Genomic DNA, 26,044 nt, shown 5'->3' with positions numbered 1-26,044 from the left:
TTGTTTGTTTTCTCCCAATTGGGCTTAGCAGTTGCACACAAGTAGGAATTTGAATGCGCGGAAGTCCAAGCTTGGACTTTGAATATATTCCTCTCCCATTTTTAACACATAGATGCAATAACGGCTTAAAAAGGAAACGCAACAGGTATTACCTCCGCCACCTCCCAGACGAATGCGAATTTCATCTCCCGAGACATCCGGTAACCGGGAAATATTGACACTAGGAAAAAGCAAGATGGTTCATTCACGGACAGCTTTTTCGAAGTCACTGACATCTATGCAACATCTCCCTGTACCCCCTCACACATTAATTCCCAATCCTACAATTCTCCGCACGCGCTAGGGAGCATGGCAGGCAGGGGGACGTTGGGATTTCAGGGCTCTCTTATTTTCTGTGCACAGGATCGCACCTTCAAACAGCGAAAATGTTTACAAAGGTAATTTATTTTATTCATTTATTTATTTATTTATTACATTTCTATACCGCCCAATAGCAGGAGCTCTCTGGGCGGTTCACAAAAATTAAAAACATTCAAAGTATAAAACAACAATATAAAACCATAATATAAAATACAATATAAAAGCTCAACCGGATAAAAACAGCAGCAATGCAAAATTACGACTTTAAAACACCAAGTTAAAATTTATTTATAGACTGTTAAAATGCTGGGAGAATAAAAAGGCTCTGATAGAAGCAACTGACATAAAGCCCCATCATAAGCCATCAAATTATTGGTTAATAATAATTATTGGTTAATAATAATAATAATAATAATAATAATAATTCCAGGAATACCTTCCCGGACTTTTTGAGCAGCCATCCCTAGGCCAGCCCCACAGGCATTTTAGACTTGCCCCCCTGGACAGCTGTATGATGGGGCATTTTATGCCAGCTGTTTCTAACAGGTCCAGTATCTTATTGTAAATGTTTTTGCTGTGAAAGGGCACCTGTTTAGACAGAAAAAGGTCCTACGAGTTCAAGCATGTCATTATTATTATTATTAGTAGTAGTAGTAGTAGTAGTATTGTTGGTGCCCATAAAATAGGTCATGGAATGCAAACAGGTAGACTTCCTGAGGGCCTGAAGGCTCTTTTGAGCAGCCATCCCTAGGCCTGCATTCCCCTTTGGACAGCTGTAGGATGGGGCATTTATGACAGCTGTTTCTATCAGGTCCAGTACCTTTCTGAAAATATTTTCACTCTTTAAGGGCTCATGTTTAGACAGAAAACAGTCCTAAAATACCCAGCATGCTGTAGTTATTAGTGATTGATATCAACATTGTTGTTGCTGTTTTATATTATAATAATAATAATAACAATAATAATAATATTGGGAGCATCCCTTGCATTCCATGGCAATAATAATAATAATAATAATAATAATAATAATACTGGGAGCATCACTTGCATTCCATGGCAATAATAATAATAATAATAATAATAATAATAATAATAATAATAATAATACTGGGAGCATCCCTTGCATTCCATGGCAATAGTAACAACCAACAATTTGATGCAACATTTATGCCAGTAGTTTCTATCAGCTCCAGCACCTTCTTGTAAACGTTTGTGCTCTTGAAGGTCACAATCCTATGCACATTTAGGCAGAAAACAGTCTCACCACTCCCAACATGCCCTACTCATTATTTATTGCATTTATTTACTGCATTTATATCCCACCTTTTTTCCTGCAAGGAACCCAAGGCGGCGTACGTAATCCTCCTCCTCTCCACTTTATCCTCACAACAACAACCCTGTGAGGTGGGTCGGGCTGAGAGTCTGCGACTGGCCCAAAGTCACCCAGTGGGTTTCCACGGCCGACTGGGGACTAGAACCCGGATCTCCTGACTCCCAGTCCGACACTTTAGCCACTACACCACGCTATTGTTATTAGTACTGCTGCTGCAGTTCTTTTTATTATAATACCTCTGAGCACCAGTTGCATCGCATGACCTGTTTTATGGGCATTCCAGGGAGTATAATAATAAGGAGCTTCCAGGAATGCTCTTAAATTATTGTTATTATTTATTTATATAGCACCATCAATGTACATGGTGCTGTACAGAGTAAAACAGTAAATAGCAAGACTCTGCCGCATAGGCTTACATTCTAATAAAATCATAGTAAAACAATAAGGAGGGGAAGAGAATGCCAACAGGCACAGGGTAGGGTAAGCAGGCATAGGGTAGGGAACACGGAGTGCAACTGGTGCAGACAGGTAGACTTCCTGAGACACTGGAGGCTCCATTGAGAAGTCGGCCATTAAGGTAGGGTGATCATATGAAAAGGAGGACCGGGATCCTGCATCTTTAACAGTCGCATACAAAAGGGAATTTCAGCAGATGTCGTTTGTATATATGGAGAACCTGGTGAAATTCCCTCTTCATCACAATAGTTAAAAGGTGCAGGAGCTATACTAGAGTGACCAGATTTAAAAGAGGGCAGGGCTCCTGCAGCTTTAACTGTGGTGATGAAGAGGAAATTTCACCGGGTTCCCCATATATTATACACATGACACCTGGTGAAATCCCCTCTTCGTCGCAACAGTTGAAGCTGCAGGAGCCCTGCCCTCTTTTAAATCTGGTCACTCTAGTATAGCTCCTACAGCTTTAACTGGTGTGATGACGATAGGGTGACCCTATGGAAAGGAGGACAGGGCTCCTGTATCTTTAACAGTTGCGTAGAAAAGGGAATTTCAGCAGGTGTCGTTTGTATATATGGAGAACCTGGTGAAATTCCCTCTTCATCACAACAGTTAAAGCTGCGGGAGCTATACTAGAGTGACCAGATGCAAAAGAGGGCAGCTTTAACTGTTGTGATGAAGAGGGAATTTCACATATATACAAACGACACCTGCTGAAATTCCCTTTTCTATGCAACTGTTAAAGATGCAGGAGCCCTGTCCTCCTTTCCATAGGGTCACCCTAATTAAGGAGCAGGCCTGCCCGCCCCCCCCCCCGGATATTTGGGGCCGTGCCCCCTTGCAAAGCCCTCCCCTCATCTTCCCGCCCACCAAGAAAGGGGTGGGAGGTAGGGGGGCTAAAGCCCCTCCCTCTCCTCCCACCCCTCTTTGTTAGCAACCCGGGCGGGAAGGGGTTAACCTCCTCAGCCTCTCTTCTCCCTCCCCCGCCCCCCCCCCCCGCGTAACGGTTTTAACGGTCGCCGCCGCCTCCCTCTGAGGTACCTGCCGCTGAACTCCAAGGGCAAGGTGGGGTCTTCCCCCGGCAGCGAGTCCATGGCGGGGCCGCGGGAGAGCCAAGGAGGAGGTCCGGGGGGCGGCAGCTGCGGCTCCTCCGCCGGTGACACTGGCTGTTATTGTCCGCGTTTGGCGGCTGCCTCGGAATTCAAACGGCCGCAGCGGCCTCTCGCCGCCGCCATCTTGGCGAAGCCAACGAAGCCGCCCGAGAAAGGGCAGCCGGCTAAGGCTCCTCAGTCGGCTTACGGCCGCGCCGCCATCTTTCCTACGGGGAACGCCCGCTGAGGCCGTTTAGGGCGCCATCTTGGTCGAGGGAAAGATGTGGCATGGAGTCGACGTGCCCGCGAGGGAAAGATGTCGTAGAGGTCTGCGCTGCCGCCACGTTTACTCCGGGCGCGCCTGCGCAGTTTGCGGGAAAGAAGGGTTTAAAGACGCCATATGCCAGGAAGAGGCAGGATGGGAAAGGAGCCATTTTTACTCCGGGCACATGACCCCGCTATACCGTCTCCGCGAAGGAGGAAAGAAAACTCGAAGAGACATTTCCGAGCGCCCTCTTCTGCAAAAACATTGCCACATTCCCACTTTATTTTATTATTGTAAGCATTTCATGCTTTGTTATTATGTTCACTATTTACTCGGTAGAAAATTGTGCTTTATAATAGTAATAATGTATTTATTTCTTACCCGCCTCTCCCTTTGGATCGAGGCGGGGAACAACTTTAGTGCAACACATCTTAAAAATTCTTGATTTCACATTCATCGGTTGAATTAATTTAGGGTTTATTATTATTATTATTATTATTATTATTATTATTATTATATTTGTATCCCAATACTGGACCTTTATTTATTTATTTAGGGTTTGGGTTTTTGTTTTTTTTACTGTAAGCCATGAGAAAACAGGTGCTTTAGGGTTTATTTTATTTTTATTTTATTTTATTTATTACATTTCTATACAGCCCAATAGCCAGAGCTCTCTGGGCGGTTCACAAAAATTAAAAACATTCAAAGTATAAAACCAAAGTATAAAACCATAAGCTCAACCAGATAAAAACAGCAGCAATGCAAAATTACAAATTTAAAACACTAAGTTAAAATTTATTTATATACTGTTAAAATGCTGGGAGAATAAAAAGGTCTTCACCTGCATTTCTTATTGCATTCGCCTCATTTACAGTACACCTGTGCTTTATTTAGCAATGTTTACTATTTTTATTCCCCCAACAAGGCAGGGTGGGGTGGGAATTGTGCTCTGTTCATACATTTTTACTCCGATTCACCTCGGTACAGGTTTGAAGGAAGCTTAACCCATTTCCCCCCCAGGGACTAATTACAGACAGTGTAATCCTAAGGATGTTTGTGTGGAATTAAACCCCAATGAAGCACGCTCCCTAATAAGTCTGCTAACAGCTGCACACAGCCTTTCAATGCAATCCTACCCATATCTACTCAGAAGTAAGCCCCATTGTGTGCAGTGCCACTGACTCCCAGGTAAATGTGTCCAAGGAGAATTGCACTCCTAACAAACTCTTAACAAACCAAGCTCCACCAGTTTTTACGTCTTCTCAACTTAGAAGCCTCTCCTCCTGCACCCAAACTATAGAGAAATCTTCACATGCTCAGAGACACCAATCTCTCAATAGTTACATTGCAGCTATACAGTTCAGTCCTTCTACTGAAGATTTGCATCTGTCTGCTTACCAGGTTTTCTGGTCTTTGGCTTGGGTCAAACAGCCCCCGTTGTGGTTTCTTCACATTTTTATTAGTGCAAGTGGAAACTGCAACAAAATGTTGCAGTGCTGCAGAGTCTTCCTGTTTGTACTGTGAGCTGGCTCTTCCAGAATACTCCATTCCCATCGCAGTTTTCAACCCTGCCCAACAAGGGCACCCTGCTTTCTATCGCCACTGAGCACGCTCAGTCCTAATTGGGCTGTTTGGAGGAGTGCCCTCTTTGGGGTGGGGTGACCATATGGAAAGGAGGACAGGGCTCCTGCATCTTTAACAGTTGCATAGAAAAGGGAATTTCAGCAGGTGTCCTTTGTATCTATGGAGAACCTGGTGAAATTCCCTCTTCGTCACAACAGTTAAAGTGCAGGAGCTATACTAGAGTGTCCACATTTAAAAGAGGGCAGGGCTCCTGCAGCTTTAACTGTTGTGATGAAGAGGAAATTTTACCAGGTTTCCCATAATGTTTACTATTTTTAATTGTTGTAAACCGTGCAGAGAGCTTCGGCTGTGGGGCAGTATATAAATGTAATAAAATAAATAAATAAATACAAATGACACTTGCAGAAATTCCCTATTCAATACAACTCTTAAAGATACAGGAGCCCTGTCCTCCTTTTCATATGGTCACCCTAGTTTCTCCTAAAGATTTGTTTGTATTCCTGCAAACTTTGGGGTTCTCAACATGCTGCTACCTCCCTCTTGTGCATGGATGTCTATAAGAGGATCCAGACTTAGATAACAGGCCAGTCGCGGGGCCCTTTCAGAAGGCACTTTAAACCATGGTGGTTAAGCCAGACAGCCAGGCCGTGTTCAGAAGACACCTTAAACCACAGCCTTAACCACGCTGAATAAGGCTTTCTGCTTTATTCACCATGGTTTAAGCTGTCTTCTGAACACAGCCCAGCTTTCTGGCTTAACACCATGGTTAAAGCCATGGTTTAAGATGTCTTTTGAACAGGGCCACTGACTCTCAGCCTAACCTACCTCACAGGGTTGTTGTGAGGATAAAAGGGAGATGAGGAGGTTCATGTAAGTTGCCTTGGGTTCCTTGGAAAGGGGGGCTATAAATGTAAACATAAATAAACAAGTGCACACGGACATAAAACATAATGGCAACTTCTCATCCACCACCACCCTTCACATCTATATGTTCAGATAGTCAATAGAGATAGGGGGGAAGGATCCCAAACACACAAGCGTGTTCCTGTTTTCTTATGTGAAGTGTTTGAGGGCAGCTGTTCCTGTAGCATCTGGATTGGCTAGTTTGTTTGAGTTACCTGCCTCCTGTAGTTTCATTCATGTGTACAGACTGGGTTCACACAATACGCTAACCCACATTCAGTGGCTGAGTGTGGGTTGTTGTGGAACAGTGGGCTGTTTGTTGAATCGTGGGTTAGCTTGCTGTCTGAGCTTGGGACGTTTTCCGCAGAATGTCTTGTTAATGCAATGTGGCTGATTTTTTTCTCAAAACTTGAGGACCCAGGCTTACGTTGACGTTTTTCTCGAACAAACCACACTGCATGGTTAACAAACCACTTTGCAATAAATGCCCTGGGTTCAGACAGCACGCTAACCCACAGTTCAACAAGCAACCCGGGGTTCAACAAGTAACCCACACTCAACCACTGAGTGTGGGTTAGTGTGTTGTGTGAACAGCCCCACCATTGGCTTTATCTAACATATTTTTCTTATGGTTTTTGCAGGGTGCACTGCTGCAATCTAGACTTGCATAATTCAAGCTTGTGACAGATGATCCCCGCCTAGTCGCAGAAGATGGTCCAAATAATATAAGGTATGCTCTATGTCACCGTGCTTGCCCCAGACAGCATCACCGGGCTGTGAAGAGGTCGGGGAACGGACAGACGCATGGTATCACTTTGAAACAGTTAAAAGACTCGCCTGCCGCTAATCAGATTAGCATTGTTTAGCCTTATCTTAATTAGTCGTACATTTCAAGAGATTAAGCCGCCCTTAAGCCATTTGACCAGCAAATCGGCGTTGGCGGTGTTCCAACGTTGCACAAGGCTCTGACACATCAGTTCAGGGTGGTGGTAATGGTTTTTCATATAGTTGGCCTGGACGCTAGACTGGCATCTGTTAGTGGGATGAAAGGCAAATTTCAAAGCTGTACAAGCTTTGAGTTACGAAGGCACGCTTTTAGGATTAGGGCCAGCCTGGCGTGGGTTGTGAATGTGCAAGCAGATGCTGTCTGGAAGCTGTCAAATGGAAAGAGATGTTCCTCAAATGATCCATGCGCCAGGGTTCTTTTTGGGGGGGTGGGGCAGAGTTGAACATGGAACCATGGTCACAGGGATCCTCTTTTTTGAGTACTGCACCAACTCCCACCTTGCTGGATGGGGATGATGGAAGATGGATTGGTGGGAGATCCAGGACAAATAAAAGGAAGGACTTCTTCACACAGCACATAGTTAAATTATGGAACTCACTACCACAAGATGTAGTGATGGCCACCAATTTGGATAGCTATAAAAGGGGGTTGGATAAATTCCTGGAGGCGAAGGCTATCAACGGCTACTAGCCCTGATGGTTGTGTGCTACCTCCGGTATCTGAGGCAGTAAACCTGGGTGCACCAGTTGCTGGGGAACATGGGCGGGAGGGTGCTGTTGCACCATGTCCTGCCTTGTTGGTCCCTGGCCGATAGCTGGTCGGCTGCTGTGTGAACAGAGTGCTGGACTAGATGGACCCTTGGTCTGATCCAGCATCAGGGCTCTTTTGATGTTCTTATGTCCTTAAGTTGTAGGTGTTGTTGCATTCGTGCCCTGCTTGTGGGTTGATTGATTGATTTCATTTCTATACCGCCCAATAGCTGAAGTTCTCCAGGTGATTCACAAAACTTAAAGGCGTAACTACAGCCTAAGATATATCATGAAAGCTTAAAACGACAATATAAAAACCACAGTGCAAAAGTACAACCAGAATAAAACCGAGCAGCAACGCAGAGATTTAAAAGGCAAATTTAAAAATAGCAGAGTTAAAAATACTAGTGAAATTAAAAGGTCTCCACAAGGCACCGGATGGAGTACAACGTAGGTGCCAGGCAAACCTCTCTTGGGAGCTCATTCCACAGCCGGGGTGCCACAGCAGAAAAGGCCCTCCTCCTGGTAGCCACCTGCCTCACTTCCTTTGGCAGGCAGCTGGTTGGCCACTGTGTATGAACAGAATGCTAAGGTCCTCCTCCGGGTGCCTACTCCGAGGGAAGCTCGGAGGGTGGCAACAAGAGAGAGGGCCTTCTCTGTGGTGGCCCCCCAACTGTGGAACAATCTCCCTGATGAGACCCACCTGGCGCTGACATTGTCAACTTTTCGGCGCCAGGTCAAGACTTTTCTCTTCTCCCAGGCATTTAGCAATATGTAGAGTGACCCTATGAAAAGTAGCACAGGGCTCCCGTATCTTTAACAGTTGCATAGGAAAGGGAATTTCAGCAGGTGTCATTTGTATATATGGAGAACCTGGTGAAATTCCCTCTTCATCACAACAGTTAAAGCTGCAGGAGCTATACTAGAGTGACCAGATGCAAAAGAGGGCAGGGCTCCTGCAGCTTTAACTGTTGTGATGAAGAAGGAATTTCACCAGGTTCTCCATATATCCAAATGACACCTGCTGAAATTCCCTTTTCAATACAACTATTAAAGATACAGGAGCCCTGTCCTCCGTTTCATATGGTCGCCCTACTTCATCACCACAGTTAAAGCTGCAGGAGCTATACTAGAGTGACCAGATGCAAAAGACGGCAGGGCTCCTGCAGCTTTAACTGTTGTGATGAAGAAGGAATTTCACCAGGTTCTCCATATATCCAAATGACACCTGCTGAAATTCCCTTTTCAATACAACTTTTAAAGATACAGGAGCCCGGTCCTCCTTTTCATATGGTCACCCTAGCAATATGTAATGAGCCTGGGTCTGGTTTTTTGGCTCATCATTTCTAAAGTTGTTACAGTGGTTTAAATTGTATGCGCATTGTGCATGTTTTTGTGGTTTTTAATTTTTGTATATTGGTTTTAAATGTTTTATCTGACGTGAACCGCCCAGAGAGCTTTAGCTATGGGGCGGTACACAAATGCAATAAATAAATAAAATAAAAATAAAATAAATCCTGGACTACATGTACCCTCGGTCTGATCCAGCAGGGCTCTTCCTATGTTCTTATGTGGGAACAGCTGTGCTGCACACTCCCTACATTGGGGTAAATGGCACTACCATTTTCTAGATTCCTTGGGACCGAGAGAACGAAAGACTTGCAGTGCCTTTGTGCTGTTTGTTTTATTTAGAAATCTGAAAACAGCAAGCAAGTGGAGGCAAAAGGTAGTTCTCAGCCAGTGGCACATCTTCCGAGGGCTTTGTCTGTAGCCAACTCATGGCTGCACCTCCAACATAAAAAAGAAAAGAAAAAGCCAAGCTGAAGTAGATACAAATTATATACATTTAATTCATTTTAAATAACATTCTTCAGTATAAATTCCAACATATATTCTCATCATACACTTGCTCCCCCCCCCGGTTTTTCAATTAAATGCATTTCGTCAAGCTCTACGTATGTTCTGGACGAGGGGCGTTAAAATATAGCTGACGGGTCAAGAATAAGTGCAACGTCTGCGTTCTTGCTTTCTCAAATTGTGAGCCCAAATCTCTCTTATAAGAATCGGAAGGATAAAGAGCGGAGTTTTTTTTCCAGAAGTTTCGAATGCTGTCTGAAACAGATACATATTTCAGCCTTCAATCTTTTTCTTCTCTGTCTTTAAAAAAAAATAATCTGATTTATATCTGTTGGAGACTATATCCCTTGTGTGTGTAAGAGACAGGTTGAAGATACAGGCTGAAAAGGACTTGGCAACCCATGCTCCTTGGTTGCTAAAATTGTTGTTCCTGTTCCATAGATTTAGCAGATCATTTTGCCTGATGTGACGCAGAGTCTATTTCACTATACAATTCAGGCTCTCTCTCACTCTACAGTTAAACATCATGCAGTCATTTCTAGCTATTAGTTTTATTAGAATGTAAGCCTCTGCGGCAGGGTCTTGCTATTTATTGTTACTCTGTACAGCACCATGTACATTGATGGTGCTATATAAATAAATAATAATAATAATAATTTCTTATTTTTAAAGTCACTGCCCCGTTGTGTTCATGAGTGGACATTAAGCAATTTCCTCCTGTGGATGTGGAATAGCATTGTTTACTAGTGACTAAGGCCTTATCTAGACGGGGCTTTATCCCGGGGCAATCCCTGGGATCGTCCCTGTGCATCCACATGACGCACAGGGGATCCCGGGATCAGGGAGGGAGGATCCCTCCCTTGTCCCAAGATCTTGCCCTCCACTTTAGGCCCGGTTTTTTTCCATTTTCTTGAGCTGAGCCCGAGACTGGAACGCGTGGCCGGGCGTCACATTTTGTCCCAGCTCCTCACGAGGAGCCGGGACCCACACAGGGGTGGGGTGAGTGGAGAATATTTTTTTTTAAAAAAAAGGGCTTACTTTTTGCGCACAAGCGCTCGTGCACTCCTCTCTTTAAAATAGGGTGACCATATGAAAAAGAGGACAGGGCTCCTGTATCCTTAACAGTTGCATAGAAAAGAGAATTTCAGCAGGTGTCATTTGTGTATACGGAGAACCTGATGAAATTCCCTCTTCATCATAGCAGTAAAAGCTGCAGGAGCTATACTAGAGTGACCAGATTTAAAAGAGGGCAGGGCACCTGCAGCTTTAACTGTGGTAATGAAGAGGGAATTTCACCAGGTTCTCCATATATACGAACGTAGGCTGACCCTATGAAAAGGAGGACAGGGCTCCTGTATCTTTAACAGTTGTATTGAAAAGGGAATTTCTGCAGGTGTCATTTGTATATATGGAGAACCTGGTGAAATTCCCTCTTCATCACAACAGTGAAAGCTGCAGGAGCTATACTAGAGTGACCAGATTTAAAAGAGGGCAGGGCACTTGCAGCTTTCACTGGGGTGATAAAGCGAGAATTTCATCAGGTGCTGCAGGCATACAAAGGACACCTGCTGAACTTCCCTTTTCTATGCAACTGTTAAAAGATACAGGAGCCCTGTCCTCCTTTTCATAGGGCCACCCTAGCATATAGGCCTCGTCACGCCCCAAGAGGACCTATCTCTGCTACAAGCCCAAATGATTTAACACCGCCTTTCCCAACCTGGTCCCCTCCAGAAGTTGACTTTTTGGACTTCAACTCCCATCAGCCCCGGCCAACACAGCCAATTTTGAGTCAGGAATCATGGGAGTTGTGATCCAAAACATCTGGAGAGCTCCAGGAGTAAAATCCAACACACGTCTTACTTGAATGTAGAATGCATTGAAAGGAATCGGACTTCACTTAATCATGACCAACTTGTCGCATTCATTTCAATGGGTCTACTCTAAGCGGGACTTCGGTTGGATTTTACCCCAGGTTGGGAAATGTTGGATTAATTTCTCATGGATTCTCCTAACAGGCTCTGGTAGTTTGGGGAGGGTGCATGGAAGACTCCTTTAGGAATATCAAATGCTTTAAAAAACAAACAGACCCGCAGTACTCAATCTACATTCCCAGCCTGCTTCTTCTAAAATTTTACACTGGCAGCCCACAATGCTGAGACCCCACTTTCTGTTCGTCAATCCAAACATTCTAGGTCATGAGTTGTGGATGAACAGGTTCTTACCATGGTAGACATCTCTGCATGGAACTCGATGGAGTTGATTTGGGGCGTTTCCCCCACTAATACTGTAAAAATAAATTTAAAAAACCACCCTTCCTCCAGTCTGTGCCCTTCAGTTAGGGTGACCATATGGAAAGGAGGACCGGGCTCCTGTATCTCTAACAGTTGCCTAGAAAAGTGAATTTCAGCAGGTCTCCTTTGAATGCATGCAGCACCTGGTGAAATTCCCTCTTCATCACAACAGTGAAAGCTGCAGGAGCCCTGCCTTCTTGACCAGATAGAAAAGAGGGCAAGGCTCCTGCAGCTTTAACAGTTATAACAAAGAGGGAATTTCACCAGGTGCTGCATGCATACAAAGGACACCGGCTGAAATTCCCTTTTCTAGGCAACTGTTAAAGATAGGGGTGCCCTGTCCTCCTTTTCACAGGGTCACCAGGTAGATGACCTATCATCTCCAGCCAACATGGCCAGTGTCTGTGTTGGTTGGGGATGATGGGGGATTGTAGTCCCAACACATCTAAAAGGTGCTGGATTAGAGAAGGCAGCTGTAAAATGCGTCTGAATCGTCTTTAAACAAAAAACCACAATTTTTTAAACACACCTGACAGGTGTTTTAGGTACGCTTTCTAAAGCCGCTCTGGTAAAGTCAGGGAAACCTTGACAAGAACACATTGGGCGGGGCAGGGTGGTATCCAAAAGCATGAACGCAGCCTTTATTACGACCAATTGAAATGTCACATGGTAGCGAGCAACCTTTCGAAACTCAAACATCTGACTTTTCAGTTGCTTGAAATCAGTGGAGGCCGGTGCCTCCGATGTCAGTGGGGCAGAGAATCCGCTCCGGGTTTCAATCAGAACCAGTCTGAACTCTAAAAGAGCTCTCCAAGGTGCGAAGTTCTGACTGGTGGCTGAAACCTGGAGCGGATTCACGGCCCTACGGACATCTGAGCCACCAGCCTCCACTGGTAAATTGTGAATGACAGCAATAACACCAAGTCGTTCTGCTGAGGTCCCTTCTACCTTGACAGCCTCCAATTGATCCTTTTTTAACTGGGGATGCCAGGGACTGAATCTCTGGACCCTTGTGCATGCAAGGCTTGTGCTCTGCACCTGAGCTGCGTAGCCCCTCTCCCAAAATGGAGCTGGCTTACATTCAGAGGAGCCTGGTGGTTCCAATATCAGTGGGGCAGTGGATCTGCTCCAGGTTTCAGCCAGAACCAGTCAGAACTCTAAAGGAGCTCTCTAAGGGGCACCGGCTCCTCACTGAAACCCAGAGTGGATTCACACATGCACTGACATCCGAGCCACCAGCCTCCACTGGCTCAAGTGTAAACCCAGGGCTGGCGTCACGAGTTGGCATCCTAGGGCACCTGCCGGGGTCTGCATCCCAAAGCGGTGTCTGTTGACCCTGCTCCTCCTCCTCCTTGCGTTCACTGACGTTCCACCTGCCTTTCCAGTGGAGTGAGCCGTGACCGAAGAGAAGCAGCAGGTTCTGCTGACCTTGCTCTCCCCGTCTGGAGAGAGTTGAAGATTGGGCCAGAAATACTGGCCAATCCCCCCCCCCCACTTGGTGCATCTCGTCCACACACACACACCCATCCCCACCCACCTCCAAAAGCTGACACTGAGAAGTTGAAATGGGTGGATAACAGATTACTGTAAAAATAGCAACGTGAGACTGCCCTTAAAAAACATCTGGAAACATCGCTTGCTACAAAATGCAGCCACAAGGCTGCTCCCGAGAGCTCATTCCTTCACTCTAAACGGGGGGGGGGGGGGAGTTTGCTGTGGAGAAGAAACAGGTAAAACGGTTCACCATGTTAGTTTTCTATGCATATGGAAGAACGTTCAAATCAGATGTGTCTCCCAGTTGCAGAGGGAACTGTTACAGCCCTGATACAGCTTGACTGCCTCGGGGGACTAGTAAAACAAAATTACACAAAAATAAAACCAAGGAAATCAGCAACGCCTTTCCAGATCATTAGTGAGAAAGGACATTTGCGTGATAGAATCGCTCTCTTCCAGTGTTTCTTGGGTCTTTTGAAACTGAAAAGCTGGGTGAAGGAATGACGAGTGTGGGCTATTTTGTTGCTCACCGGGGAAATTATTCCAGCGCTCCGTTTCGTTTCCCTGGGAAATGGGAAAGCCTCTTTATGATGGGATGAGGGCTGAAAAACGTGGGGAGGGTGATGCAGTCCGTGTCTGCTGCTGTTCTTCTGCTCAACCCAATATCCTTCCACCTCTGTTGGGTTCGCCCAACCCGCTAACCCGCCACGGATTACCGTTTTGTCTGAACGCCGTGCGTTTTCCGCAGGGCGCGTTTCACCATGCAGCATGGTTTGTTTTTGTCCAACAAGCCAGCTTGAGAACCCATGGCTTGTTTGGGGGTTGTTCAAGATGGTTAACGTGCAACCCTGCCGAAAGCGCGCTGCGTCCAGGCGACACGATAACTCGTGGTTCTGCAAGCCACACTGGGCGGGGTAGCGTGTGAACCCAGCCCTTGTGGTGTTCATGAAAGAGGCTGTTCACACCTAACACAGTCAAGCATTGAGTGTGGCCCTAAGGCGGGCCTGACATCAGCGCCGTTTTAAATTCCCCACCACATCCCGAAGTGCACGATGTAGCACCCACTGCCAGAAAGGGCATCAGGAGAGCAACTGTGAAGGACATTTTGCCAAGCTCAGTTTCCTACCTGGCCTAAAGTATGTACAATCCATCCTGTTAAAAGGGTTTTTAAGTTAAGAACGGGTGCCTTGAGTTGGGCCCCGAAGCTATTAAACAACTAGAGCTGTGACCCTAGGACTCGAGTAATATGATCTCTGTAATGCAACCGGAAAGCAGGCTGTGGCGATCCGCACGACAAGTAGCTTCTGAATTCTTTTTCAGAACATCCCACTGTAATGCACGTTAATCCCGATGGGAGTGTTCCATAGCACGAGGAACAGAAGCAAGATTTCACATGCACACATACATACACACACACACACAAATAATTACTATGCTATTTTACATAAGTGCCACATGCCTAAATTGGAGGGGATGGTATATTATTATTAAATTTCCCCAGAATCCTTTGCAGGGAAGCCATGACAGCTAAGGCTATGTGTGTTTTCCACACAGCCACACGCTTATTGAGAGCCAGCTCAGCTTTAGCGACATCCCAGGCGATTTTGGAGCATTGCAAGTGTTGCAATGGGGGGGGGGGGGGTCACACCGAAAAAGTTTAAGGCTGTAAGCAAAGGGTTAATTTATTCACAGAGGTTTAAAAGCAGTCCTTCGGGTGTAATAGCAAGGGGTTGCTCAGCTGCAATGCTAGTGAACAGCTCTGGATTTTGCACCTTGGGTGCAAAAATCAGGTCACAATTGGTGGGGTAGGGATATTGTCCAACTACTAGGTGGCGCTAAAGAACTTAGTTTGGGTTTCTTGTGTATAAAAAGACTAGCATGTTCAATATGTTTTGTAGTAGTAGTGGTTTACTTCTGTTTACCCTGATCTGATTTGCTCTGCTCCCATACAATTGTAGTTGCTGAGTCAGGACACTTCGTCTGTAAACTCTTATTTACAGCCGTCTTATTGTAACGATTTAGTTCAGTCTGTTTTACTCTGGAAAGTCCACCAGGCTCTTCACTTTCTTGATTTAGTCGGTTTTAGATTTTGCAAAGTTATTAAGAAACAACAGGGCAGCTTTGAAAGGGGGAAATAAATACAGAATGGTAATTTGTACAGTTTGGTTCTTTGAGTGGGAGGGAGAATCTTTAAATTTGTGCCGATGTGGTCACAATATTTTAAATATTTTTTATCGTCACTTTTGCGGGAAGTCGCATGATCGCCTGTCTGCTATGTATAGCCCTGCAGAGACATGTACCCCTCTTGTAAATATTCTTGTCGGTTTCATTCCCTCCAGGCACACTTAGGCAGGATCTACACTACTGCTTTAAAGCGTTTTATAACAGTTATAAAGCACTTTAACTGCTTTAAAGCGCTATAAAACTGTTATAAAGCGCTTTAAAGCAGTAGTGTAGATCCGGCCTTAGTTTAGCCCAGCAGAACCATATCTACTACTTGACAAAGAACGTGTCAATTTCCCCCACCTTTGCTGCCTGAAGCTGAAGATGAAATTGACAAGTAGGAAACCATGTTGGGAATTGTGGTTTGGAATCAAAAGCAGAAGGGATGGGGAAGGTCTGAATGGATCACAAATGGGTGGAGGAAAGGAGAACCGTCTTCCCAAACTTCGTGCCTTCCAGATGTTTTGGACTACATCTCCAAGCATTCCTGACCACTAGCAGGGTTGATGGGAGTTGAAGTCCAAAATATCTGCAGGGCACAGGGTTGGGGAAGGACGCTTTGACTGGGAAGAACTATTACACAACTGTGCCCTTTGATGAGGGCTTACGGTGAGAAACAGGGCCAGGAAGGTGTAGTCAAAAAAATTATTTTTGAAATGTAAATTTGCAGGCACCTTCTCCGAAGGCAGTAGGGCAAAACAAACATTATTGTCCTTAACAGCACCAAATTTCAAGCGACTATCTAATATACCCTTGCAGACTCTATAGCTACACTAACAGGGAGCTTCTAGCCTTGAATTTCAGGCTATCGCCACGTGTCCACCTAAACCTTCGCTTCAGTGTGAATAACACAACGAGGGACAGTCATTTGGAGTAGTTCCTTGCAGGAGACACATCTGGAACTAGGATCATTTGCAGTTCCAAAACCAGGACTGAAAGAAAAGGAGCAATGAACATCTCCAGTCACACACACCCCAGCCTATATCCAGATGCATGAAACCGTACAGCAAATGGTTCTTCTCAAACGTATGATGCCATCTTAAAAACCTTTTACACATCTCTATTAATCTGATAGAACTCGTTTCGGGGCGGGTTGATATAATCTTACTCAACAGAGCAAGTGCCTACATGGTGCTGAAAATTTCAACGAGGCCAAAGATCGACATCAATTTAGAAGAACCAATGGGCAGAAGAGAGAGAGTCACGTGAGACTTCCCTACCTTATGAGAGATGGAACCATTGGTGGTAGCCTGAACCCTCTGTCGATGTGCAAACCCAGATGGTGTTGCCGTTCTGAACTTCAACAAAAGATGGAAGTCTCTAAATCAGTCTGAAGCTGGTGCCTCCCACCTGTGTTAGACTATAACTCCCATCTGCCCCAGCCAACATGTCCAAATGCCTGGGGAAGATGGGTTTGTAGTCCAAGTTATCTGGAAGTCCCAAGCGTGGGAAAGACAATATTAATGACATCCGGGTGTGTCTCTGATGTGCACGCCGATGCAGGTACGGTCTGCTCCAGGGGCTTTCTTCTAAATGTGGGCCGTGCTTGCTGACAGCCCTCAAACCCAACTACTCCGAAACTGCAGACAGTTTCCTGTGGATTTTGGATGCTTCCATACTGGAGGCTGTTAGCACTCTCCAGCAATCGCTATTCCATGCAAAATTGCAACCGACCTTCCATGCATCTAGCGCTTTTTGTATGTACATGCTGCTATGTTCCACCCACTCCAGTTGATGTGACAGCGCTCTGCGAGGGACAATGTGTGTCTGCCGGTTTTTTAAATCAAACTTTAAATTGTGCTTTAACAGTTTGTTGTTGATGATATCAGTGCAAATTAGAGGAAGGGGGGAACGGATTAAAAAACGTTAAACGTGCCATGACTAGAGAGGCAATAATAAAAAGTGTACTGAAGTGAAGACGTCTGGGGATAGGATTCAACTGCCCCAAACATTCAAAGTGAGCCCCTTCAAAAAGGCGGAGATCACCTTAGCACTTCCTCCCTGGCCAAATTTGCACTGCAGATTGGTTCTTTCCAAAAGAGGCTGGATTTTGTGAGCATTTGAAAGACGCAGAAAGGGTACAAAGAAAATACAGGAAAGCAACAATTTGATGATGTCATGTACATGTCCAGAAAGCGGGGTGGGGTGGGGGAGGAATCAAGTGAACTACAAATGACAAATCCAGAGTAAACACCTCATGTGGAAGCACTCCCAATGGAAAAGATAAGTGGTAGAGCTCTGCTCCCTTGTCCCATGTTCTGGGCATGTTTAGCCTGGAGAAGAGAAGATTGAGGGGAGACATGAGAGCACTCTTCAAAGACTTGAAAGGTTGTCACACAGAGGAGGGCCAGGATCTCTTCTCGATCCTCCCAGAGTGCAGGACACAGAACCATGAACTCAAGTTACAGGAAGCCAGATTCTGGCTGGACATCAGGAAAAACTTCCTCGCTGTTAGAGCAGTACAACAATGGAGCCAGTTACCTAGGGAGGCGGTGGGCTCTCCCACACTAGAGGCCTTCAAGAGGCAGCTGGACAACCACCTGTCAGGTATGCTTCAGGGTGGATTCCTGCATTGAGCAGGGGGTTGGACTCAATGGTCTTATAGGCCTCTTCCAACTCCACTATTCTATCATAGAATCATGGAAGGGGCCTAAAAGGCCATCGAGTCAATGCAGGAATCCACCTCACAGCATACTTGACAGATGGTTGTCCAGCTTCCTCTTGAATGCCTCTAGTGTGGGAGAGCCCACAGCCTCCCTAGGTAACTCCCTATGATTCTTACGTGACCCAGAGTCGAAGGAAAAACTCAGAATTTCAAAGACCTGCTTTTGTCAACTTGACAGATACGGTCTCTAGAGGGGAAAATGGAAGCAACTCAAGAGCTTGAGAAACTAGCCTTAGAAAGGAGCTGAGAAGTGTGACAGAGAGACCTCCTCCGGTCCTAACACACTTCCTTGTCAAATTCACAAAAACGGTCCACCATTTTGCACGAGCGTTAACCAAAGGCTGTTTCGAGCATGACATCCGATTGCGAGAAATTCACAAGGGCCTCAACGACAGATTCGTTCAGGGGATGGAGGACTGGAGGAAAATGTGGCAGAGCACCCTTCCCCGATCTTGAGCCCTCCAGATGTTTGGGACTACAAATCCCATCGGCACCAGCCAGCATGGTCAAAGGTGAGGGGCAATGGGAGGCTTAGTCCAAAATATCTGAAGGACATCATGTTGAGAGACTACTGATCCCAAGGACATCATGTTGAGCGACTACTGTAGAGGTTCAAACAAAACCAGGAAGAGAAATATTCAATTTAAGACACAAGAAATTCATATTATCAGAGGAGGGAGAAATTAACAACCAACCTGTGCTGGAGTCCCAGCTCCAACCATATCGCCATCTAAATTTACAGGACTTTAATACAATACTTGCTTTTTCAGCGTTGTTACACTGCCATGAACTGCTGTACAGATAAAATCTAAGGGATAAAATATGACGCGTGAATATTTTTGTACAAATAGTTACAAATACAGTGGCGGGAAGTCTTTGTTACATTCTGTATACACAACCGTTTCCACTTCAGGTTGGAGACTTGTGAAGGACGTCCCCCGCAACGGCTGCCTGGCATCCCCCGGGGAGAATCCAAATTCAATAAAGCTAAGAAAATAAAACCGATTCCTGCATTTTAAATAGTATCGTTGCCTGGAAAGAAAGGTCTCGGGGAGGAAAAGAAGAGAGAACAGCATTCATACCCATTTCTCCTTTCCACCCCAAATAGAAGGTTTTCTTTTGTTTTTGTACTTCCAGAGGCAAAGGGGAAAAAAGAAAACATTGATTTCTGTAGGTTCGTATCAGCACGCCTTCGGCCATACCATGAAACTTTTCAAAACTATTATTTGGTTATTATCGTGTGTGTGTTTTCCAAAACAGCAATACTCTTCCAGGGCACGAAACAATGTTTAGTTTCCTTTTTCTCTCTCTCTGAAACAAAGATCCATTTCGTCAGATATCACTGGCTACTTTGCAGAACAAGAGGTTAAAAAGTACGCTCCAGTTTCAACGTAGCTTTTCAGAACGGCTGAGATGACTTCCTGGTATGCCTCCATCATTTCATACAAAAATATATTTCAAAGCAACTCCATTTCCCACCTCTCTTCCCCCCCCCATTAAATACAAGTTCATATCCATAGTGACGTCTATGGACGTTGACGGGAAACGATGAATGGAATTCAATCCGTAACTTTACCTGAAACTCCTTTATCACCAGTGTCCAATGCTTATTTTTGTCGTTGTTCGCCATGGTCAACGCTAGAGAAGGATTGAGTTCCTTTGCCCAGAATGCTGGGCGCCACGGACTGGTACCTTCTCCCAACGAGGCCTACATGGGCTTTCACAACTTAAGAGACTTTTCAGCAAACTCTTCACTGCTTTTTTTTTTTTGCTAAGCTTTGTAGTTGTGCATGGGAGTCGCCAACGTCAGCTGTCCGTTGGGCGCCACCTCGTTCCCGTCGTCCTCCAGCAAGCCCGACACGTCGGCGTTGGGGATGCTGTCGTGGTAGCTGCTAAAGCTGATGTTGTCCTCCTTGAGTTCAATGGTCCAAAAGGGGGCATTCAACTTCCTGTTCTGGTACTCGCGGTACATGTACACGGCGCCCACAAAGCCCATGAGCACGACCACCAGGATGATGATGACGGTGAGGATGATGATGTTGAACTGAGTCCACGAGACGTCGGCTAACGCCGAGGTGCTATTGTCGGTGGAACCCACCGGGGAGACAGTCTGCACTGTAGCCTGGGTTAACGTGCTCACGTTGGTGGCTGTCGCGGGGGTGGCCGTGCTGCCGTTTGGAGTTGAAGGGACAAGCCCTCTGCTTGCTGAACCAGGACTGTGTTCTACAAGTTATTGAAAAGAAAAGAAAAAGAACAGAAATGCCGATATCACAAAGTAGATTTATTATTTTTAGATAACGATTAAGCACAAAAAACAGCCCTTAAAAGTTAGTGTATTCAGTGCATCTCCAGGCATGAATCTTTGCCTTCCGAAGCAGACCCTGGGGAGCTGTCGGATATTTCGGATTCCGAGGTTAGGGGATCTGAGCTCCCTTCCCCCTCACCTTTTCAAGGTCTCAAAAGTGACCTCAGAGGGAAGTTAAAGGGGGCGTTGCCACGGGCGGGGAGGAGAAGGGATTGGAATGGCTGCCTTAACGCTCCATCAACACCTCCGCTAGAAAGATGGAAAAACCCATCTAGCTGAAATGCAGAGGGAAGGATTGCCTCTACCCCACCTGCCACTCTACACTGGATACTCATAAGCCTCTGGAGCAGCCTTCCTCAACCTGGGGCGCTCCAGATGTGTTGGCTGGGGCATTCTGGGAGGTGCAGTCCAACACATCTGGAGCGCCCCAGGTTGAGGAAGGCTGCTCTGGAGGCTCACAAGTAGGGCTATGCACCACCTTGGGTCCGAATCCAGATCCTGAACCAAAGCAGGAGAGAGTCGGAACAGGAGTGAAGCACTTCGGCCCAATCTGGGCTTATGGTGAGCCGCTAGCCCTGCCTGCCCGCAGGACTTACCTGACCCATGCAGCAGCTTCCTGTCCTTGGTGAGAGCCACCATTTTTGAGGAAGATGGCAGCTCTGTAATGTTCAAACTATGGCAGCCGTAAAGGGTTCTGGGGCGAGCAGGGAGTCCAGTGGACTCCCGGTCAGTCTTATGCCTGGGAACCCACAACATCCGACCCGCTTCGGATGTCCAGATCTTGCTTCGGGTCTGAATCCGAAGCGGGTCGAACCGTGCCCAAAGCAGATTGAGGCCAATTTGGAAGTTCCAAGTCAGCCTCTGAAGTGGATTGGGGGGGTTCCTGCTCAACCCTACTTATGAGTATCAAGGGGGGATTTGATAGGGTTGCATCCTTAATCCAATAAAACTTGTTAATTTAGCCAATGCTGCAACGTCCTAAGACTATACAAGGCATCTACTCTCCAGTATTTGGTGTATTTTTGTGTATTATTTTGATGTTTTGCTAATGAAACGTGTGTTTAAATAAATAAATAAATTCTGTTGCTGAGATCAACGGAGAGCGGAGGAGTGCAAGCCCCACGTAGGTATTCTAGTCTAGGTAACAGTTCACAGGTTCCAAAAGACCGTACCTCTAGCCTTTTTATTTTTGGCTTGTTCTAGTACCGCTGCTAAGTTAGTAAAAGCCCTAAGCTAGGGTGACCCTATGAAAAGGAGGACAGGGCTCCTGTATCTTTAACAGTTGCATAGAAAAGGGAATTTCAGCAGGTGTCATTTGTATATATGGAGAACCTGGTGAAATTCCCTCTTCATCACAACAGTTAAAGTGCAGGAGCTCTACTAGAGTGACCAGATTTAAAAGGGGGCAGGGCGCCTGCAGCTTTAACTGTTTTAATGAAGAGGAAATTTCACCAGGTTCTCCATATATACAAATGACACCTGCTGAAATTCCCTTTTCAATACAACTGTTAAAAATACAGGAGCCCTGTCCTCCTTTTCATATTGTCACCCTACCCTAAGCAGAATATTTAAGCCCATGTCAATTGGAGAAAACACCATTACACAAGGAGAGCCAGTGTGGTGCAGTGGTTAGAGCCTTGGACTCGGGAGATCCGGGTTCTAGTCCCCGTTTAGCCATGAAGCTCACTGACTCTCAGCCTGTCAGGTTCTGTCCTGCAGCGCCACCTGGTGGCTGCAGTGCACCTTGCCGGCCGCAGAGTAGTTGCAGGCACCAGGCTCATATCCTCAAGCACTCACAGGTGGGCTGATGCAGACCAGCTGGGAGCAGCCAGGAAAGGGCGATATAAGAACTGCATATCCACTCCAGCTTTGCCACAGCGACATGGTCTCTTGTGCCTGCTGCAGCCCATTCCTGACTATCTGCGTTCCAGGACCTTGCTGTGCCTGACCTTCTGTTTCTCCTGACCACGCCTTTTGCCTCCGGCCTTGCCTGGACTCTGTTCGCTGGTTCCACCGCCGTCCATCCCGGCGTTCCTGTGCTGAGGCCTTGCCGCCCACGCTCCAGACCCTGACACTAACCTACCTTACAGGGTTGTTGTAAGGATAAAATGGAGCGAAGGAGCAGTGTTACATATGTCACACTGGGCTCCTTGGAGGAGAAGCCGGATAGAAATGTAAGAAACAAACCAGGTTACCTTTCTTGGTGCAGTTGCCGCCTTCCAAAGGTTTGACGTAACCTTCCTGGCATTTTTCGCAACGCAGCCCAGCCGTGTGGTAGAGGCAGCCAAGGCATTCTCCTGTGTCTGGTTTGCAGATCCGCGGCGACCGGGCCGGGTCGACGTTCCCATGGCATTGACATTTGACGCAGATGCTGTCAGAGCTGTAGTAGCCGTCATCACACTGATCACAAAGGGCTCCGGTGTAGCGGGGTCGGCACTTGTCACAGGTTGGTGTCTGGTGACCGGAAGCTGGGCAGGGGGGGTGTTAGAACATTGGTTACTTCCACTGCCAGAATTTGTCACTCTGAAACCGTGTTCTGGGCAGATCGTGTCAATGTCCTTGTTCATTTTTTTAAAAAAATGCCAGCACCCTAAGTATAAGGATGTCACAAGCTCCTGACTGGGTCCCGGGTCTAGCCACTTGTGCCCCCTGGTCCCTCACCAAGCAGTTGAGCGCCCACGAGTGGGTCCGACCCCATAGCGAGCCGCCATTTCCGTAGAACTGGCAGGTCAGGGCCGCCGTTTGCGGCTTACTACTCTCTCTGAGTCCAAGGCAGCCATAAAGACTCGTCTCTCCCGGCAGGCCTACCCAGATGAATTTTAAACCTAAGCATTTTAAGATGTTGTGATGGTTATTTTAACATCGTATTGGTTTTATATGCTCTTTTAACCAGTTTTATATATTATATTGTATTTAAACTTGTTCCCCGCCTCGATCCAGAGGGAGAGGTGGGTAAGAAATAAATATGCTCGCCACTCCCCGCCCTCTCCCCCCCCCCCCCCGGATCTGCTCGTGGTGTGTCCGCGCAGGGGTCCGGCTGCTCAGGATTTCCCTAACAATAACAATTTATTACTATTACTACTACTACTTTTAGGGAAGTTCCGAGCAGCCGGATCCCAGCACGGATGCACCACGAGCAGTTCCAGAGGTGTGGCAGCGAGCATCCACAGGAACCATACAGAGGTGAGTGCGTCCATTCACAGAATCCTAGAATAGCAGAGTTGGAAGGGGCCTATAAGGCCATCGAGTCCAGCCCCCTGCTCAATGCAGGGTGGATTCCTGCACTGAGCAAGGGGTTGGACTCGATGGCCTTGTAGGTCCCTTCCAACTCTGCTATTCTATGATATGATTCTATGCCTCAGAGAGCTGGCTGTACATGCCACTGAGCCTTATCATATAAACCTTTCAAACCCTGCTTCAGCAATTGATCTCTCTGCTGAAGACCACACTGCTATCCGATGACACGTTTCTGCTCTTCCTTCCCACCTTGCTTTCCAACTTCCTGTTCTTGACGGACTGTTCCACAGCTGGCTTTCTTGACTTCACTTGGGATCGTTCCGGCCATCCCCACCACCACATTCCGCAAACTGTTTTAACGGTGCCATCCGAGACAGATGGCCGTACGTCTCAAGGTAGCCCGGGGCGAAACACACTTGCCCACCGCCAAGCCCTCTCCATCCCACTGGCGCACGGTCACAGACACACACACACAAGTTTTGAGAAAACCATCTTACTGATGCGACAGCTGCCGGTGGAAGTCACGGGGGAGCAGGGGCAAAGGACGCACTCCTGCAAGGCGTTCCGGTAGAACTTCCCTTTGCACCTCTCGCAGCGAGGGCCTTCCGTGTTTCCTTGGCAGTCCAAGCAAGCGCCTACAAAAACGAGGAAGCAGAAATGCAGAAGCGTGCGACGGCTGTAGCGACGGTTATAACCAAGAGACGATTCGGAACGATGCAGCTCTAAACAGGTTTCGGGTCACAACGCGTCTCTTCGTTACGGACGGGGCTCACCTTGCTTAAGGGAGGTACATCCCAATGAAGAACCTGAACATATGAATCTACCTTTTACTAAAGAAGACCACGCGTTCGTCTTCTTTCCAGCCTTGTTCCCCAAGGTCTTTGGAACTGGGGAAGCCAAGGCTATGGACTTGAAAGTGCTGCAACCTTGGTGACGCTAAGTAGGTCTGCGTCTGGTCAGGCGCGGATGGGAGACAGCTGAAGAACCCTACATATCTTGCCTTCTCCATATGAAATGGGCTGGGGATTGGACCTGGATGGCTTTCTCCCCTCTCTTCTCCTCCTCATCCCTTTTTCCTTTTGGGTCACGTCTTTTGGATTGCAAGCTCGCAGGCAGCGGCTGTCATGTTTGCTACTAATGTCATGCAAACTGCTCAGGGAGCCTTTTTGGATGAAGAACAGGATACATCAGGAAACGCTTCCTGACTGTTAGAGCAGAATGGCAATAGAACTAATTGCCTAGGTTGGTCGTGGGCTCTCCCACACTGGAGGCCTTCAAGAGGCAGCTGGACAACATCTGTCAGGGATGCTTTAGGGTGGATTCCTGCATTGAGCTGGGGGTTGGACTCGATGGCCTTGTAGGCCCCTTCCAAATCTACTATTCTATGATTCTAAAGAAGTAGTAAAATCATAGAATAGTACAATCGGAAGGGGCCTACAAGGCCATTGAGTCCAACCCCCAGGAATCCACCTCAAAGCATCCCTGACAGGTGGCTGTCCAGCTGCCTGTCCAGCTGCCTCTTGAAGGTCTCCAGTGTGGGAGAGCCCACCACCTCCTTAGGCAATTAATTCCATTGCCGTACTGTTCTAACAGTCAGGAAGTTTTTCCTGATGTCCAGCCAAAATCTGGCTTCCTGCAACTTGAGCCCATTATTCTGTGTCCTGACCTCTGGGAGGATCAAGAAGAGATCCTGGCCCTCCTCTGTGTGGGAACCTTTCAAGTCCTTGAAGAGGGCTATCATGTCTCCCCTCAATCTTCTCTTCTCCAGGCTAAACATGCCCAATGCTTTCAGACTCTGCTCATAGGGCTTTGTTTCCAGACCCTTGATCATCCTTGTTACCCTCCTCTGAACAGTCGTTATGTGCCTTCAAGACTTATTTATTTATTAACAATGTTTATATACCGCTCCCCATTCAAAATTTTGGAGCGGTGTACAAGATAAAACAGAATAAAACACCATAAAATAGATTTTTTTAAAGAAGCAAAATGAAAAGTGAACCGTGGCTGATCATTAAGGAAAGGCTTCCTGGAACGACAATGTTTTCAGGAGGCACCGAAAGGAGTAAACGTTGGCGCCTGCCTGACCTCCAGAGGCAGGGAATTCCACAGGAGGGGGGCCACCACGCTGAAGGCTCTTCCTCTGGTGGACTCCAATCGGACTTATGGCAGCCCTATGAATCAGCGACCTCCATTCGCACCCTATTCAGGTCTTGTAACTCAATGTCCATATCTTCCTTTATGGAGTCAATCCATCTCTTAAAGCTGAGTCTTTCTGCATGCGAACCATGCGTTCTGCTCCAGTGGAGAGTGGTGCCTCTGTTGTCAGTGGAGCAATGAACCCGCTCTGCATTTCACTCAGAACAAGTCAGAACTCTAAAGGATCTCTCCGAGACCTGAAGCCCTGACTGAAACGTGGAACAGATTCACCGCCCCCCTGACAACAGAGG

General features: G+C 46.6%; 2 protein-coding genes across 2 annotated transcripts in view; both read right to left on the bottom strand.

The window, feature by feature from the left end:
• CDK5RAP2 (CDK5 regulatory subunit associated protein 2) overlaps positions 1-3,368 on the bottom strand; it is a 189,705-nt gene extending 186,337 nt beyond the window's left edge. The window contains exons 1-2 of the mRNA XM_063144885.1: positions 3,188-3,368; positions 153-220 (exon numbers count right to left, since the gene is read on the bottom strand). Of these exons, the coding sequence (XP_063000955.1) occupies positions 153-220; positions 3,188-3,240 (121 nt within the window). The 5' untranslated portion in view covers positions 3,241-3,368. The remainder of the gene's footprint in view (positions 1-152; positions 221-3,187) is intronic.
• Positions 3,369-18,692: 15,324 nt separating this feature from the next.
• The window catches only part of MEGF9 (multiple EGF like domains 9), a 70,728-nt gene continuing 63,376 nt past the window's right edge, over positions 18,693-26,044 (bottom strand). Inside the window, exons 4-6 of the mRNA XM_063144430.1 lie at positions 24,095-24,232; positions 22,556-22,828; positions 18,693-20,278 (exon numbers count right to left, since the gene is read on the bottom strand). Coding sequence (XP_063000500.1) covers positions 19,827-20,278; positions 22,556-22,828; positions 24,095-24,232 — 863 coding nt within the window. The 3' untranslated portion in view covers positions 18,693-19,826. The remainder of the gene's footprint in view (positions 20,279-22,555; positions 22,829-24,094; positions 24,233-26,044) is intronic.

The sequence above is a fragment of the Elgaria multicarinata genome, chromosome 19, assembly GCF_023053635.1.
Source record: "Elgaria multicarinata webbii isolate HBS135686 ecotype San Diego chromosome 19, rElgMul1.1.pri, whole genome shotgun sequence".
Taxonomy (NCBI): domain Eukaryota; kingdom Metazoa; phylum Chordata; class Lepidosauria; order Squamata; family Anguidae; genus Elgaria; species Elgaria multicarinata.
This window is presented reverse-complemented; position numbering and strand designations above follow the sequence as displayed.